The sequence below is a fragment of the Tenrec ecaudatus genome, chromosome 14, assembly GCF_050624435.1.
Source record: "Tenrec ecaudatus isolate mTenEca1 chromosome 14, mTenEca1.hap1, whole genome shotgun sequence".
NCBI classification, from domain to species: domain Eukaryota; kingdom Metazoa; phylum Chordata; class Mammalia; order Afrosoricida; family Tenrecidae; genus Tenrec; species Tenrec ecaudatus.
The window spans coordinates 97,716,640-97,734,953 of record NC_134543.1 but is presented as its reverse complement, the minus strand read 5'-3'; the positions used below and the strand labels follow the sequence as shown (position 1 = coordinate 97,734,953).

Genomic DNA, 18,314 nt, shown 5'->3' with positions numbered 1-18,314 from the left:
GTAAGCCAGCGGTCTCTGCTGGAGCTGAGCCAGCCAGCCCTGTGACCAAGACTCCACAGTGCCCATGGGCTGACCCACAAGGAGGGCTCTGAGGGCGGCCTGTCACAGCCGCTCTTCACCCGCACCGTCCCTGCCCCGGCAAGGTGGGGGGATGGGAGCAGCGGCACAGGTGTCTTTCAATAACCTGTTCTCCAAGTGCCTGCCAGGAGGTGAGATTTCAACCCAGAAAAGGAGTCCCTGTCACGGGCCACAGGGAGAGGGAGCAGGCTCCCTGAACTCTCAGAAAAAAAGAAACAATGACATACTGCAACATGGAAACGGGCCACATGGGTTTTTCTTTCCCGAGTCTAGAGGATGGGAAAGGCATCTTCAGCCTAGTGTGGGGCAGGAGTCACAAATGTCCACAAGAAAACCAAGAGGGCCCAGGGTGAGAGGGGGGAGTGCTAGGCCCAACGACAGCACGCTGACACTCAGAGCCCGATCCCGCTGGGTAGGCGGCTTCCAGTGACCTGTGGCCCTGGGCCTTCTGCTTGGCCTCCAGCCTAAAAAAGACTGTTACAGCCTGCCCCCAGATGCCAGCTCTGGAGGAGGTGGCATCAGGCCCAGAAAGGGCCTAGAAGGGACGCAGAGTCACCCAAACCTATCCCAACCGTTCCCAGGAAAGCCATGCTTCCTGCTGAATCCGCTTGGAGTAGCTGTGTGCTTTTCTGGGCTGGTCAGAGGGCGGAGGTCTGCAGGGCTGCCTTGGGCAGGGTGGGAGAGCTGCCAGGTCTCCAAGTCCAAAGAAAGGCCTCGAGGTGCTGAGGAAGGGCCCGGAGGGAAGGGCCCGGGGGCTAGCGGAAGTCAGCGTTGAAGGCCCTGCCGATGATCAGCCGCCTGACCTCACTGGTCCCAGCCCCAATCTCGTAGAGCTTGGCATCTCGCAGAAAGCGGCCCATGGGGAAGTCGTTGATGTAGCCGTTGCCACCTGCAGCCGGGGTGCAGGCAGAGAAAATTGAACAGGAGCAGTGGGGGGGGGGGGCGGGCAAAGGAAGCAGGGGCAGCCAGCCAGGGACACCAAAACAAAACAAACAAAACTGCAGCAGCTGGCAGCAAGGGGCCCAAGGAATACCTGAGGAGGGGGTGGGGGACAAGGGGTCCTGTCCTACTCAGTGGGGCGGGGCAGAAGGTGCCTAAAGGCTCCTGCTCAGCTATGGCTGCATCCCATGATTGGTGCCCACACAGCGGGGCAGGGTGGGCACGGGGCCACTCACCGAAACACTGAATGCCATCCAGGGCCACCTGCGTGGCGCACTCGGCGGAGTAAAGGATCACGGCTGCGCAGTCCTAGGGTGGGGGTAGGGAAGTAGGCTGGAGGTCAGCAGCCCCGCCTGGACTGGGCAGTCGGCCAGCCGTGCCCTCTCTGCCCTCTGCCCTTACCTTGGGGGTGCAGTGACCCTCGTCGCAGGCCTTGGCAACATTGTAGACATACTGCCGACAGGCCATGAGCCGGGTGTACATGTCAGCCATCTTCGCCTGCATCAACTGGGCACAGGGAGGTGGGAGGGGTGTTATCGTGTCAATATACTGCAGCTGTTTAACTCTCTGAGCACACCACACCGCCTCATTAGAGCCACAGCCAGCTTCAGCGACCCACCACCCACCGTGGCTGGGGGTGGGACCTTTGTAGGCTGAGGTGGCAGGTGGCCCGGCTGGCAGCTAGGCCAGAGGGCTGCTGTTTCATGGTGGACTCTGAAGTGGTCCTCGCTGTCGCTGCAGAGCACTGTCCTGCGGGACCGCCCACCACAATCCTCATTTCCTGCCACGCTGCTCCCCCCAACTCTGCCTCACCTGGGCAGCACAAGCCCTTATACTAACGGAACCCCTAGTTACTCATCCCACCGAAAGGCGCCTCAGAAAAGAGGCCTGGCGACCCACTCCCAATGAGTCAGTGGAGGGGAGGAGGGCAGTTCAATGAGTCACTGAGTCCCCCCGCCAACCTTACAGGGTCTGCGAGTGCCATTAGTCCTGGTCCTTAACGAGTCTGAAGCCGGAGAGTAGCCCACCAGGGACGGGCAGCACACGCCCAGGACTTGGCCTGCATCCCCATCCATCGGCTGAGAGACTCTCAGCCCCATCGTGAGTGCAAGCCAACCCCAACAACACCCCTCTCACCTGGAAGTGGCCAATCTTCTGGCCAAAGGCTTCCCTCACGTGAAGGTAGGGGATCGTGTGGTCGAGGACGGCCTGCATGAGCCTGTCGGAGGAGACAGGCATGGGAAGGAGCCAGCTGACAGCAAAAGGCTGGTGCGGGAGGTCTGGGGGGGCGTCAGCTAGCTGAGGAATCAGAGCCCCGGGGAGGACACGCAACTAAGAGTGTAAGAAACTCGTCCTCCACTGCCCACTAGGGTCCCAACTGCCTGCCCTGTCCTCTTCCCCTGCCTCTTGAGACTGGGCGTGGGGTCGCAGGGCCTGTGCGGGGTGGGGGTGCAGCACTTAGACTAACGCAGGCACTGCACAGTGTTGCTCCCTAGGGCGCAGCTCCAGCACCGAGGGGGATTCTCTTCTGGGTGAAGAATGAAGGATGGAGCACCAGGCTGGGTGGTGGCTGCCTTGGGCCCCACGAGGTGGGGGAGGGGAGGGGAAGACTGCTGCTGCTCGGGCTGGCGCCCACTCACCCGATGGGCCCACCGGACAGCACCAGCCGCTCTAGGTCCAGTCCGCTCATCAGCACGTACACACCCTTACTCAGGTGGCCCAGGATGTTGAGCGCTGCGGGGCAAGGGCAGGTCAGGGGCTAGGGCTGTCCACACCCTCCGCCCCTTCATAAAAGGTCCCCGGCTTGGTACTGAAACACTGTGAACCTGACTTTCAACTAGGGTTCTGGGGATAGGAGATGATCAAATTGACCTCGTGTCAGGTCAGACACGTATCCTCCCACCAGAGGCCAGACCGGCCAACCGAGTGGTTCCATCTTCCCCTCCCCCTCCTGCACTGCGGGGAGGGGACACAGATGAAGCTGGTGTGGTCTGGAAGACACCATACCCCTCCTTAGTTCATTGCTCGTTTTCTTGTTAAACGTCGCCAGTGAACCATTGCTGTAATTGAGACACTCACTCTCTCACATCCTGCTCCTTCTGTGAGCTCCCGGGACACACATACACACACACACACACACACACACACGTCAGCCCTGCCCCGCCCAGCAGCCATGAGAGGTTCAGACTGAGCATCTGGGAGACATTTCTGTCTTGGGGCACATTTCCCATGAGCCAGTGCTGGCAGCCACCAGCTTGAGAAATTTGCTCCCCATGTCCATATAGCCATCACCTCTGTTCAGTGACCCAACATGTCAGCTGCCACCCTTCAAAGAACCCAGTGACCCGGCAGCTGGAGTGCTCTGGACGCAGATGGCCAGGGAAGTCGTCATGTAACCTCTGACAGCCATAAAACCGAACCAAACACACTGCCATCGAGTCAGGGTGAACCCTGGGGGTTTCTGAGACTTTAACTATTTATGAGAATAGAAAGCCCAGTCTTTCTCCCTCTGAGCTGCTGATGGCTTCAAACTGCCAACCACGTGGATCGCAGTCCAGCACGTAACTACTGCACCAGCAGGATCACAGTAATCAACTTGGATGGCGACAGCTAAGGCTCAGGTCAGAGACCTCCCTGTGGCCGGGATGCACTGGTCAGCGCATACACAGCAGGGGGTGAGGGGGGCACTTTAGCTCTTTGCATATATGTACACACAGAGTAAGCACGGGTTGTCCCACCAGGCTCAGGCTGTTCAGAGCCAATGTGATCTCCCCCAGGGCGAGTCTGTTCAGGACACAGGCCATTTGGTGCTGATGAGAAGCTGTCAGCCAGGACAAGGGGAGCTATGGGCAATCACGTAAGGACACAAAACTGCCCAGAATCCAACAGCCACCGAGCGCCCCCCCCCCCCCGACCTCCCTGCAGGTAAGGCATATTTCTGGGGATTGCAGACCAAGGGGGTGTCTCGCGGCCCATGTCGGAGGCCCGGAGCAGGCTTCAGCGGGTGGCGCCTTGGGTCTCAGTCCTCAGTGAAGGTGTGAGGTCAGCCCTGAGGCCCACTCTCAGACACACTCACCGGGAATCTTGCAGTTCTCAAAGACCAGCTCACAGGTGTTGGAGCCCCGCATCCCCAGCTTGTCCAGCTTCTGGGAGGTGCTGAAGCCAGGCATGCCCTTCACAGGAGACAAAAGGTGGTCCTGCTGACAGACGAGCCCTCCCAAGAGGGCCACGGAAGGAGAAGGCGCTAAAGGTGTCCGCCTTCCCATCAGGCCCCCGCTTGGCCGGCCTTCCCTGGACTCCGATTCCAGAACCTCTAGGCCCAGGAGCCCAGGCCAATCCCAATCCCACCACAGACCTTGACGACATTCGTTCAAATCTACCGGCCAGCGCCAGACTCGCGGCCTCCTACCTCTGTCACCTGCCTCAACACCCGCCACCCCTCACTATTGTGTCCTGTCTCCCTTTCCAGATTTCTTCTTCCACCCAGAAAACGGCCGCAGCCGCCCGTGATCTGAAAACCCAGCCTAAACCCCGAACACTTAAGTGTCCGTTCCTGTTCGCACTCCCTCTTACCAGGCTCTGGGGGTGGCCCCCGTCTTCTGTGGAGTCCTTAGACTCTGCCTTTGGCACCGCCCCTCCCTCAGGAAGCCTGGGGGGACACTCTGGGGACACCCCCACACACACAGTCTCAGGCACACAGCACACTCACCTTCTCCACGATGAAGGCGGTGATGCCGCGGGAAGCTGGCACGGCAGCCGGATCGGTCTTGGCGTACACGATCAGGACATCTGCGTCGGGGCCATTGGTGATCCAGAACTTGTTGCCATTCAGGATGTAATGATCCCCTGCAGGAGGCCGGGCAGGCTGCGGTTGGCTCAAGTGGGGCAGTCGGCCCTCCACTCCCAAGTGCTGCCCCTCTCATTGCCTCGGAGTCCACTCGGACGCAAGGGGGCTCAGAGGGCAGGGCAAGCTGCCCCTTGGACCCCCCCAGGCTGTAACCCTTAGAGAAGCAAAGTGCCAGGGCTCGCTCCCTCCGAGCGGCTGGGGGCTCCACAGCGCTGCCCTCTTGGGTAGCAGCTGGTGCTTCACCAAAATGGCACCAGAGCTATGTTGCTCTCAGGCCCGAGAAAGGCTGCCTGCACTTCAGCCCTTTCAGCGCCCGAGTGGCCTCACCTTTCTTTTCCGCTTTCAGCTTCATGGAGACGACGTCGGAGCCTGCATTGGGCTCACTCATGGCCAGCGCGCCGATGTACTCCCCACTTATCAGCTGTGGGAAAACCCCCAGAATCTTGTTAGGGCTTCAGGGTCCCCTAGGGCTCCTTGTCTCTCTGACCTGGGCATGGATTTAGTCCTAGATGTCGTCCTAGGAGAGGAGTTCCGCATCTACGGGCTGAAAATGACACTCCTTTGCAAGAGAAGTTACTCTTCCTTTCTCGTTTCTTAAAAATGCTTCCTGTAAGTGTAAGACCTAAAACTATAGAGCCCATCGAGGGAGGGATGGGCGCAGAGATCTCACCACCAGAGCAAAAAGATAACCCGTACACTATGCGGGTGGGTGTGTGGCATTGGCTCTGACATGGAGACTAGGACAAGGGCTTCATTTCTGAAATCTATGGAAACTTCACTACCTCGTCAATAAAAAGATTTCAATTAGAAATGGGCAAAAAACAGGAAGAGACACTGAGATGAGGAGGACATTCAGGTGGCCAACAAACAGGTGAAGAAATGCGTTTGTCTATCAGTTCATTGAGAAATGCAAACCAAACAGCAAAACATTATCTCATCCCAGCAGTCTTGGCAAAACTTCCAACAAGAGCAGGCCAGGGTGTGGAGAGACTAGAATTTATATGTGTATATATGTCTACATATGGTGGGGGGGGGGCTGGAAACTAGTACAACTGTACAACTGTGGTGCGTCCTTAAAAATTAGAAATGCCACATGACGCAACAATCCCACTCACCTGAGAGGGCTTCAACTCTGTGGCAGATGAACTGCCTGCCAACTTTTTTAAGTCCCCTCGTATGGCCCAGAGAACCGAGCCATGAGCAACGCTACTTACAAGAGCAAAATGATAGAAAGCACCTGAACGTCATCACGAGAAGAACAGAAAAGGAAGGTACACGCGTGCACTCCACCACGATAGAGGTTAGCAATGAATCCGTGACACCCCTCCGGGCCTGGCTAACGCTGGAGCACACGCTGCTGAGTGACATGTCATCACCAGGAGACAAACATTGCGAGAATACTAATGGAAGAAGGTGTATACACACACACAGACACACACAGCCACACACTCACACACACACACTCACACACACACTCACACACACTCACACTCACTCACTCAAATTCTTCCAGTATTGAGACCTGAAAGGCTACCATATACTTGCTGTTTTCATACTTTTTCAGATAGGTCTCAGTCCTGCTGACATAGTTCTGTCTTAGAGAATGTACTTTTGTCTTGTGATTAACCCTTATTGCTTTCTGAAGCAATGTTCAGTGACTTAAGTTTTCAACCTGGGGGAGTGACCATATCTTTTAGTCAAGAGCTTTCCTATAAATGTAGATTTTAATTTTCTCAATGGTGCTTTAAATTCTATTATCACTGACTAGATTCGCAATCATTATGATTGCCAAATGTCTCAAGGAGGGCGCTTAAATCATCTCTCAACCAGCTGCCGCTGCCTTCAAGTGAGCCAGGAGCATACGTACACTTCAGATAGTCAAAAGGATTTTGAACTTGCACTTCGCTCTAACTCCTAACCTAAGAATGATTAGTTCTTACAATGTGGCCTTGCTCAATACTTAAACCCTCACGAAGTGATCCCTGAAGATATGGGTGCCCCAGTGAAGGGTGGTGGAGAAGTCAGATGGTGCCAGGCTGGGGAGAGGGAACACTAGAACTGATAGTGATTTTACAACTCAGTTTAAAGGTGATATCACCATGGTGGGGGTGGGGTGGGTGCTTAGGCATAGAGGTGGTTGGTTATACATCACCAAATGCTCAATTGTATGATATGTGGATTATGTGCCTATAAAACTGCTGGAAAAATTTTAAAGATGGTGCCTGGCCACCAGAATGCATAGTGTCTGGGGTCTTAAAGCGTGGCTTAAAACAGGCAGCCATCTAAGTGAGGTGCTCCCTAAGACCACATGGAAGGAGCATACAAGCCTGTGAGAGCCAAGGACTATAAGTAATAAAATCCAGGAGCAGAAGAGGCAATTGTGTTAGAGCTTTAAATTTTGAGCACCTAGTTTGTAGAAGGCTATGAATTACAGTTCAAGGGGGGAAAAGGCCAAAGTCCATTTGCAGAGTCCCCGTGAGGATTAAGCCCCTACTGAATTCCCCTGGATCACTGAGGAGGGATGTGAATAGTCTTGCCTCAGATACAGTGCATTGGAAAGTTGATCACAGATAAGAGGTGAACATTTAACATGTTATCCCTTGTTTTTCCTCTTGACCCATTTTTAAGTGGCTCTGGATTCCAGTATCTGCTGGCTTCACTTGGATCGAGGTTCTGTGCTTCGTGTTGTGTGGTTCTCTGTATGCAATCCAGGGTGCGCAAATCTATAGACAGGAACTGACTCAGCTCCTTGCGGGGATGGCAGGGGAGGTTGCGGGGTAATGGGAGCTAGTAATGGTTAGAAGAGTGAAGGAAAGTCCTAAAGTCAATTGTGGGTGACTGTCCACCCCTCTGAAATATGTCTCTAACCCAGTCCATTGTATGACAAGTGAACGACATGCCCATCAGACTGCTGATAAACAGAGAGAAGCATTCTTGCATGGTTTCCCGGGCAGTTGGGGGGGGGGGCGTAAGTCTCTAACTGAAGGACAGACTACCTTGAGTGCAGGGGAAGGCAGTGTGAGGGGCTCCAAAGGTTCATGGGAAAATGGAATAAAAAGATAATGAATTTTTTCTGTGTACTTTTTGAAGCCTCTTCATATATTTGTACATAACCAAAGAGAAAGAGAGAGAGAGAAGGGCAAAGGAAGCTGGGGGTGTGGGTGGAATGTAAATTCTTCAAATGTTGTCCAGTGACCCCTGTGCCAGGGGTTTGGGTCGTAGTTTGAATTTTTTTTTTTAGTTTTAAGTCAAACTTGTTCATTTTGTAATTTTGAAGACCCATATTTATGAAATTTCTGTGATTTAATTAAATTATGGAGCCCCTAGATTTCTAAATTTGTTTCAAGAGAAGTAATACTTTAGCATCTCTTGGGTAAAAGTTTACCCAGTGTCAGGCTCCCATCTGGCCACTGTCCTTTAGCTCCATCTCCCTGTTTTGCCAATGTTTTCTCCGATTTTGAGCTGGTTGCTGGGGGTTCGTTTTCTATTTATTTATTTTTAACTGAACCCTTTCTCATCGTCGTTGGCTCTGGGCAGCAGGCTTCGGCCAGCCAGTCGGCTTGGCTCTCCCCCCAGGGAGGGTTCCCAGAGGCTGGCGGGCCGCCGTGGAGGAGCACGCAGTGCTCCCTCTGCTCCTCACCTTGGGGAGGTACTTCTCCTTCTGGGCTTCATTCCCATTGCGCACGAGTTGGTTGATGCAGAGGTTGGAGTGGGCACCGTAGCTGAGCCCCACTGCTGCCGATGCTCGGGATATCTCTTCCATCACCAGCACATGCTCCAGGTACCCCAGCCCAGAGCCGCCGTACTGAGCTGGGGTAGCGGGGGTGCAGCGGGGAGGAAAGAGCCGCAGAGATTAATTAAGAACCGAATCTTAGCAGAAAACAAATATCCACGCGACACCTATTCCAGAGTACTTTTAGCCAGGCCGGCAGCCAGGCGGAGATGACATGAACGCGGCTTACAAGACCGCAGAACAGGGTCCTAAACACCAGGGAGAGTTGTTGCGACCCGTCTTTATCCAGGACACAGCTCTGCACGCAGCAAGGTGCCCCTACTGTTCAGAAAGCTCTCAGCGCACAGTGGCAGGGGAGGAAGAGAAGGGGACCTGGGGCTTAACAGAGAAACACCACTAGGAGGAACCCCAAAGACTAGAACGGATGCAAAACAAAGGCCGGGTGTGAGCAAGGCAGAGAGGAGAGCTTTTCATAGCCTGAGCCTGGACTCAGAAACGCAGGCCTGCAGAAAGGGATAGGGGAGCCACATCCCAAGAGAACATCTCGGGGTGCGCTGTGCAGAGGCAGAAAGGAGTTTCAGGATTCCCCATAAACAGGTAAGCTTGTTCCTTGGCAGCTGGTCTGAAGGTTAATTGGCAATGGGACCCTGTACCTAACCCTTCATCCTCACAATCTGTATGGGTGGACCTGGCAAAGGCTCATGCTTACTGAGATGGGTGCCCGCCCTAGGCTCCAGGAAAGGTGGTCGGATGCCACACCTCCTGGGATGAAAGCCCATTCATAAACCCCAACACACACTGGCATCAGTTCCGTTCTGACGCACAGAAAGACCCTATAGGACAGAGCAGACCTGCCCCTGTGGGCTGGCATGCTTTATGGGTTCGTGGAGCAGAAACCCTCTTGGGCTGGTGGGTTTGAATTGCTGATCTTGTTTGTGGTTGTCAGCCCGGAACCTGACCCATGAAGCCACCAGGGCACTTTGAAAAGCACTCCCTGCCAAGGAGCCTGTCCTGACTCATGGCGGCCCTACAGGATGGAGTACAGCTGTCCCTGCCGGTTTCCAAGACAGCAAGCCCGCCCAGGAAGAGAAAGCTTCACCTTTCTCCCGGGAGCAGCTGTGGTTTCAAACTGTTGCCTCGTTGGCTAGCAGCCCGGTAGGTAACCCACTAGGCCACCAGGACACCCACAGGGGCTCAGAGCAGAAGCACCAGTTCTGCAAAACTGACGCTCAGCTACCTGTCTTTCCAAGTGGGCCCTGGAGAGGGTTTTCTGATTTCTAACCGTTTCCTCCTTACATTAACAACTGCCACCTGACCAGTGTGCTTTTCACAAGTTCCCTGCTAAGTTCAAGCACTGAACGCCTGGTAAAGGTACGGAAAACAGTCAGGTTAGTGAGGGCGGTCCAACCACAAGAGCCATGTGCTAAACGCCACTCAACTAAACTTCTGGTTCCCGAGCCACGGTGCATGGCGGGGGCGGGGGCGGGACCCGACCTGGCTGGGCCCCACGTTCGGATGAGCTCAGTTAATTGTGATCATGCACACAAGTTTCCAATTACCCACTCAACTCATGTGTGTGTCGCAAAGCTTTGAAAGGCTCGTGAGAAAGACAGCCGTTTGAGTTCCTTCAGTGTATATTACCCTTAGCAAGAACGGGCTCGAGCCCGAGAACCGCGAGGGCGCGTGTTGTTCCGTCCTCCAGTGGAACCACCACAGCGTCCCGAGCAAGGTGTAGGGTGAAGTGCTAACAGCACGCAACGTGCTCATGTTCACTGTTCTCAGCTGTTTACCTCTAGATTTCAATGTGATGACTTCTGGTCATGAAAGGCAATCAGAATGAAACTTGGGGTGGGGGTGGGGGAGAGGTCATGGACTTAGGTCACACCCGACTTAGCCAAGGAAAGCCTACTCTCACGACATACCTTTCTCAGACCAATTACAATCTTAGAAGCAATCTGCCATCCAAGTGGAGTCTCTGGGCGGTGTGAACAGTTCACATCCTCCAGCCGCTGACCCAAAGGTTGGAGGTTCGAGTCCATGTGGAGGCTCCTCAAAAGAAAGGCCTGGAGATCTACGTCTGAGCCTCTGCCATGAACACTCTGAGCACAGCTGGACGTTGGCGAACAGGGGCTGAAGGGCGTCGGGCTCCACCGACAGCTCCAGGTGATGAGGGTGTGAGGGGAGGCACATAAGTGTCCCCTCGCTCTGGTGCCCAGAGTGAACTTGGGCATCCAGTCCTGGGCTGGGAGGCCCGGCTTTCTCTCCTGACTGGGTACCTGGAGGCCAGGCCTGCAGTGGGTGTCTGCTTCAGATCAACCTCTAAACCGAGGCCCCCAGCGCCCTGCCTTTGCCCTTTTGGAAACACGGACTTAAGACCCACAGGGGGCTGACTTCCCCAACCCACCTCCGCCACTGCTGCCTAATGAGCTGCAGGTCCAAGCTGCAGGCCAAGGAAGGCCACAGCCTCATCTGAGTGGCCCTGTCCAGGAGCTGTGGAGGAGACAGAGCTCATGGAAGACAGTGACACTGGGTTGCTAGGACACGCCCTTCAGGCAAAGTTTTCCAGCCTCTCCAACAAATCCAACAGGCAGTATTCAGCAGCCGTGCATCTGGTTTGCTGTGATCCAAGTGAAGGATATAGATATAGGACATTTATCTGGCCCGCCGGGTGTTTTTGCCCCATTTGTTTTTTTACTTCAAAATAAGGTATGTGCAGTGTGCATAGGAATTTGTTAACAATTAAAAAAAACCAAAACTACAGTCTGGCCCTCCAACGGGTCTGAGGGACAGTGAACTGGCCCGTTTAAAAAGGTTGAGGACCCCTGCCTTATATGTCCTTGGGGCATGCAAGCCCCTTTAGTTACAAGGAACCACAAAGTGGGCTGTACCTTTATCCCTCGAGGCCCCTAAGTTCATTGGAGGAATCAGCTAACACCAGTGCTGGGGGCACGTGAGGGGGGCAGTGAGAACAACAGCAACGTGTCTGCCCCTAGAGATCTGCTGGCCAGAGAAATCAGCCATGTGCTTTTAAGAGGTAACTTTAAGGTTAGCACTATTATGGGAGGAATATTGTGGGGATTATTTTAGTTATGAGAATGTGATTGGGAGTCATCACTCACTCACAGGTGCAAAGGCCTCCCTCCACCCAGAATCCTGGCCTGCAGGCTTCCTAGAACATGAGATTAAAGAATTCATCGCATACACGCTCCTCCCGTGCCTCTGTTTCCCACAGGTCACTGTGAGATGGCACCAGCTTGGCGGCTGTGGGATTCTGAGTTTACTCTTCGGTGGTCTGACTGACAGTCAACGAGGGGGACACTGGGTTTCTGGGAGCCTGAGCTTCACTTCTCTTCCCTTCCCTGCTGCTTCTGGAAACCAGGCCCTCCCCTACAGAACTCTGCTTCTTCAGCCACTCTGGAGAATTTGTTCTGTCACCCTAGATACAATGTATCGAATTCTATCCTTTCGTAAGGTCCCCAGCCTCCATGAATCCAGACTTCTTGTTCAGCTGAGGGGTTCTGGGGCAAGAATGCAAATTCTCAGCCTCACGCAGCACCAGAACAGACCAATCAGCAGCCAGAGGGCCCCGCAGCAAAGTTCTCCACCTTAACTAAAGAACCATACTCACCAGGGGCTGTGATGCCCAAGACGCCCAGGTCCCCCAGCTGCTTCCAAAACTCCTGTTGACAGAGGTGAGATGTTAGAGGGCACCTGGCCGTGGCCTGGCCTACTTGGAGCAAAATGACTTAGCTGCTTCAGGGACAAGGGTTCTGTTCTCAGGAAGGGCTCCCCTTCCAAAGATTCAGCCCCTCAGGCCGCAAAGCCGTTCTTCAACAGTCAAGTGCCCACACACTGCCTCGCTGCTCCCAGACCTGGGCCTCGTGACTCACTCGAAGGTTCTTGAACTCGTTGTTCTGATCAATCTCCTGGGCTTTGGGGGCCAAGTGCTCCTGAAGGAACTTAACCATGGTTTGGCGAAGCTAGAAAGAAAGGGGTTGGTCAATGGCGCTAAAACCAGTACATTCTTGCCACGGAAACCTGCCCACCACCACCAGTGCCCACTAGGGGAAAGAGGTGGACTTCCTCTCTCCCCTTACAAAAAACAATTCAGCTTCTTCCCCTTGAAGGCATAAGAAAACAAGCTAAGCCTCTGGCCAGGCCCAGGAGACCCTGCATGAGCCCAGCCCTGGTGGCCTTCCAGCCTTGCCAGTACCTTTCGCACCTCCCCCTCTGCAGTCCAGCCTCTGCCTTTCATTGCTGGCAGTCGGATTCTTCTGCCCCAGAGCTGTTTGGATAAGGAGTCACCAAAGCCAAAGGAGACAATCCACAGCCAGGGCCCAGTTGTCAGCCTCGGTGCTCATTTGTTGGCCAGGAGCAGAGAGTGACTTACTGCTGTCGAGTGGTTCTGACCCAGGAAAGGCGCTGCCCTTTGCAAACATCTCTCCGGAGTTCGTTGCTTTAAGCGCTGGCCTTGCAAGTTACAGACCCATACTCACCCAACTGTGCCGCCAAGGGTGGCAGAAAGCAAAAGGATATAAAAGAGCACATAAGCTTTTTATAACGGGGTATTTAAAAAATGCTGTGAGGGAAATGTCACCATCTTTTCATTTCACTTTAAAGAGAAAAATCACTTTAGTGGGGGCTCATACAAGTCATCACAATCCATCCATCCATCCATCCATCGTGTCAAGCACATTTGCACATTTGTTGCCCTCATCATTCTCAAAATATTTGCTTTCTACTTGAGCCCTTGTAATCGGCTCATTTCCCCCCTCCATCACCGAACCCTTGATAATTTATAAACTGTTATTTTTTTGTCATGTCTTAACACTGCCTGACGTCTGTCTCCCTTACATCACTTTTCTGTTGTCTGTCCCCCAGGGAGAGGGTTATGTGTGTAGATCCTTGGGATCAATTTTCCCCTTCCACCCCACTTTTCTTCCACCTTCCTGGTATCACTACTCTCATTATTGACCCTGAGAGGTTTATGTGTTCCAGATTCCCTGTTTCTAGTTCTTCTATGTACCAGTGTACATCCTCTGATCTAGCTGGATTTGTAAGGTAGAATTGGGATCATGATGGTGTAGGGGTGAGGAAACATTACAGAATTGGAAGAAAGTTGTATGTTTCATCGTTGCTACACTGCACCCTGACTGGCTCGCTGCTCCCCAAGACCTTTGTGCAACGGGGTGTCCAGTTGCCTACAGATGGTCTTTGGGTCTCCACTCCGCACTCCCCCTTATTCACAATGATAGGATTTTTTGTTCTTTGATGCTTCATATCTGACCCATCGACACCTTGAGATCACGCAGGCTGGTGTGCTTCTTCTATGTGGGCTTTGTTGCTTCTGAACTAGGTGGCCTCTTGTTTACCTTCAAGCCTTTAAGACAGCAGACACTGTATCTATTGTTAACCAGGCACCATCAGCTTTCTTCGCCACATTTGGTTATGCAGCCATTTGTCTTCAATGATTGTGCCAGGAAGGTGAGCATCATGGATTCATTCCACTTCTTAAAACCGGCTCAGGTATGTACGCATTTTCCTGTTAGCTGGTGTGGACTTTAATCCCCTGATCAAAGGTGGACTAATGCAGGAGGCCTGGGTGGCTGAGAGGTGCAGAATTGGGCTGATAACTGCAAGGTCAACAGTTCGAAACCATGGCTGTCAGGTGGGAGAATGATGAGGCTTTCTACTCGGGTAATGAGTTACAGTATTGGAAACACAAAGGGGCAGTACCATCTTGACTTGCAGGGTTGCGGTGAGCAGCATCGACTCCATGGCAGTACCTTCGCAAAAGAGTTCCAGCCTCGGACACGCACGGTTGCAGTTCTACCCTGTCCTACAGGGTGGCTATGAGTCGGCATCGATTCCATGGCAGTGTTGTGGCCTTTTGAGTTAATTGAGGTGCAAGAAGGCCTGGTGGTACAATGATTAAAGTACTCTGTCGCAAGGTCTACAATTTGAATCTGCCAGCTGCTTGTCCATAGAAAGATAGGGCAGTCTGCTTGAGTAAAGAATCTAGCCTGGGAAACCCTATGGAGCAATTCTATTCTGTCCTGGGGGCCGCTGTGAGTTGGAATCGACTCAGCGACAGAGGTTTGGTTTTGGTCAAAAGCTCATGAAAGGCTCACATAACTAACGACTTAGGAATTCTTGGGCTGCCTACCCACTCTCCTGTGGGAGCAGAGCTCCCGCTTCAGGAAAGCCCCGGGACCAGTGAGTGCCATGAGCAAACACACATTTCATTGCCATTTCTTGTCACGCTCTGTGCTTCCATACAGTGGGCTAATGATAAACAGCAGGTCTTGGGTGCGTTTTGGAACCTTACCAGGGGTGTGAGCCAAAAGGGTTCCCTGGTGATCATGGTCAACCAGGTTTAGGAAACTGAACCGTAGCCAGTGAGTGTTCAGGTAGAAGGGGCTTTCATGCTGCTTAAAGACCCTTCTGCCACCTTCAGGAGTCCCTAGGTGGCCCAAATGGTTAAGTGCTCAATTACGAACTAATTCATCAAGCCCACTCCAAACGTGCCTCAGGAGAAAGCCCTGAGCGATCTGCCCCTGAAAGGTCACGCCCTTAAAGCCCTACGAAGCTGTTGTACGCTTCACACGCGGCCCTAACCTGAGTGGGTCCAGGCCAGACTGGCTGGGGTTGCCAGCGCCCGCGGCTACTGCCAGTCGGGTCCTCCGGGCACCACCCGTTCCCAGCAGCTTTCTTCGCTTATCTCGGCCCCACCCCGGCACCCACCAAGTCATGCTCCACACAGGCGGTTGAAGCCAGCGAGTGAGTCCCCGGGACGCCCGTCACGGCTGAGCCAAGCGAGGTCAGCCAGGCCGGAGTGGCCTAGGCAGGAGGCCTTCGGGGAGGAGGGTCCATCTCCCTACCTGCTTCTGTTCCTCGTTTAGCCCATTGATCGCATCGTCGACGGGCAGCACCGAGAGGGCCCGCTGGGAAGCGAGACGCGCGAGCGGAGCCACCAGGGGCCTGAGCCTCCACTTGGTGACCGAGGAGCCCAGACGCCAAGCCGCAGTCGCCATCTCCGCCCGGCAGCCAGAGCTGGAGCTACTCGCGAACCGCGACGGCACCAATCACTGGCTGCGCCGCGCGGGCCAACCCGGGAGGGGGGTGGGTCTCGAGCAGCCAATCAGCGCTCGCTGCTCGCGGAAGGCCGCCCTGCCATTGGCCGCCGCCCAAACCAATCGGGGGTCCGGGGGATCACCCCCTCCCCCGCCAGGGCCCCCGCAGCCCCCTGCCCTGCGGTGGGCGGTGTGTCCGGGAGCGGGCTCCGCGCGCCGCCTTCCGCGACTGGGTGCTCTCAGGGTAGAAAAGCAAGAGAAGTGCGTTTTCCTTTCGAATTCGAAATCTACTTTCCCTGCGTGGAGATAGCAGACAGAATCGACTCGATGGCAGCTTAGTCAGTCACCTGCTTGTCAACTTCAGAAGTCCATCTTCCAGAGGGGACAAAGCTTTAAGACCGAGCTCACTAAACCCAACCCCCTTCCCTTAAGGGGGATTCCCGAAACGACCCAGTGGAACTGCGCCCTAAGGTGGCCACGCTTGGGTTTTCAGGAAGCAAGCTGCCATGTCTTTCTTCCGCGGAGCAACCCGTCTGCAAACCCGCAAAGTGTCCTCACCGACCCCCAGCCCAGCGGAGCGCTTAACCCCGCGCCACTCCAAATCCAAGCTATCGAGTGGATCCCCACTCACAGCGACCCTGTGGGTCAGTGGGACAGTGAAACTTGCCCTATAGGGTTTGCGAGACCATAAACCTTTCTTTTAAAATCATTTTATTGCCCCAATAAAATGATTTAAAAAAAAAGAAAGAAAATGATTAGGGCATAGAATGTACGGATGTTCTTTATACAATTGATGTATGTATATGTATATGTATGGATTGTGATAAGAGTTGTATGAGCCCCTAATGTAAAAAAATAAATAAAATTTTAAAAAATCATTTTATTGCGGGATCGTACAACTAATCACCATCCATCATCCATTGTGTCAAGCACATTTGCACATTTGTTGCTGTCATCATTCTCAAAACATTTGCTTTCTTTTTTTTTTTCAACAAACAAACAGGAATAAACTGTTAATCTGTGAGCGGCAAGGAGCATGAGACACTTTCTTCAAAGGAGAAATCTTAGCAGACAAAGAGTCTCCCCGCAGAGACGTCTCAAGGGGTGACCGGGTGGGGAGGGCTCATGGGGTTGAGAGAAACATTCGGGGCCTACTGTCTGTTTCTTCCAGCGACCAGCACTGTGACCCGCGGCCAGTTAGTGTGCCTCTGTGTCCATATGTGTAATAAGGAAATCTCTAACACACACCCAGTGTTTGGCACCTCCCGATACCAGACACCCTCCGTTTGGCCTCGTTCATGTCTCGGCTGAAGATGGGCTTCACTGAGGCGCCGGCCGCCGCAGCGACCAGGCCTACACTGCTGGCCGCCATCTTGCTGAAGGCAAAACATTTGCTTTCTACTTGAGCCCTTGGCATCAGCTCCTCATCTTTCCCATCCCTCCTCGTTCCCCCTCCCTCATGAACCCTTGATAATTTATAAATTATTATTTTGTCATCTCTTACACTGTCTGACGTCTCCCTTCACCCACTTTTCTGTTGTGGGTCCCCCAGGGAGGAGATGACTTGTAGATACCTGTAATAGGTTCCTCCTTGCCACCCCGCCCTCTTTCGACTCTCCCGGTATTGCCACTCTCACCACTGTTCCTGAAGGGATCATCCCCCCTGGATTCCCTGTGTTTCCACTTCCTCTCTGTCCCAGTGTGCATGCTCTGGAGACTGTAGATCTTTCCGGAAGCAGACTGCCCCAGCGTTCTCCCCTGAGCTGCTGGTGGGTTTGATTTCAGACCTGGGGTTAGTGGCCTAGCCCTTTTACCCTGGGCTGCCTAAACGCCCCGTTTGGAAAGAAATGATCAAGTTCTGGGATAGCTAGGATTGGGAAAGTAGTGCTGATGCTAGTGTGCATGCTGACTGCAAATTAGCTAAATTAACTTTCTTATATAATGTGACCTGTGGATGCAGATTCTTTTTTTATGAAAAAAAGCTAGTTTAAGAATTGCTGTTTTTCTTAAAAAAAAAAAAAAAAAAGCTGGCTGCCTGGGTGGATTAGTTTGTTAGGTGCCCAAGGGAGGCGTGGCCTTGGGCAAATAGACCTGGTGTTTTCAAGTACTATAATTTGTTTAACCGTCTCCTTACATAGACACCTGAAATGCCAGCATGGCTGCATTGAAACTGCCTGGAATCGGCTTGCTGGGTGATTTATAATTCTGATATCGATAAATCTCCCTCCATATGAATGTATTAGTTTGCATTGGCACGGGCAATGTGAAGAGAGTGCTTGTTTTTCAGGAGCTTCACTAAATGGTTCCGATGCAGGTGTGTGGGTTTGTGCATTCCAGTAAGGAAGACTGGCATCTCGATGCAGCCGTAACTTCCATTTCTCCTCTAATAAGCTGGAGCTTCTTTTCATACATGTAAAAGCCTTTAATCACTTCTTTCCTGTGGCCAGATCATGTTCTACCCCCGTCCCCCCCGCCGCCTTTTTTCTATATGCTTGTTGGTCCTTTCTATCTACACCCAAATCTGCAGTAAAGGTATGGCTGTTTTGGAGTGGAACTGCATCGTCAAAGGACTGGGTCAGACAGCTAAGGGAGACCTTGAGCTTGTCTTGGAAAACAAAGAACACCCACAAGCTCACGCCATCAA

General features: G+C 53.3%; 1 protein-coding gene across 1 annotated transcript; it reads right to left on the bottom strand.

Moving 5' to 3' along the window:
* Positions 1–308: 308 nt before the first annotated feature.
* On the bottom strand, positions 309–15,669 carry LOC142425475 (isovaleryl-CoA dehydrogenase, mitochondrial). The gene is made up of 12 exons (XM_075530728.1): positions 15,479–15,669; positions 12,488–12,577; positions 12,226–12,277; positions 8,505–8,674; positions 5,192–5,285; positions 4,727–4,863; positions 4,094–4,190; positions 2,658–2,751; positions 2,155–2,236; positions 1,420–1,524; positions 1,254–1,326; positions 309–967 (listed from the first exon to the last, which is right to left on the bottom strand). Exons 1-12 carry the CDS (start codon positions 15,629–15,631, stop codon positions 834–836), a joined length of 1,281 nt encoding a protein of 426 aa, XP_075386843.1. The 5' UTR covers positions 15,632–15,669; the 3' UTR covers positions 309–833.
* Between the last annotated feature and the right edge of the window lie 2,645 nt (positions 15,670–18,314).

Bases quoted from the DNA above. Each gene is read 5' to 3' on its own strand.
- LOC142425475 (XM_075530728.1), bottom strand. From the start codon at position 15,631: ATGGCGACTGCGGCTTGGCGTCTGGGCTCCTCGGTCACCAAGTGGAGG. The intron at 2,752-4,093 runs GTGAGTGTGTCT...CTTGCCCCGCAG, and splicing joins TGAGAACTGCAAGATTCCCG to CGCTCAACATCCTGGGCCAC. The intron at 1,525-2,154 runs GTGAGAGGGGTG...CCCTGTGCCCAG, and splicing joins AGAAGATTGGCCACTTCCAG to TTGATGCAGGCGAAGATGGC.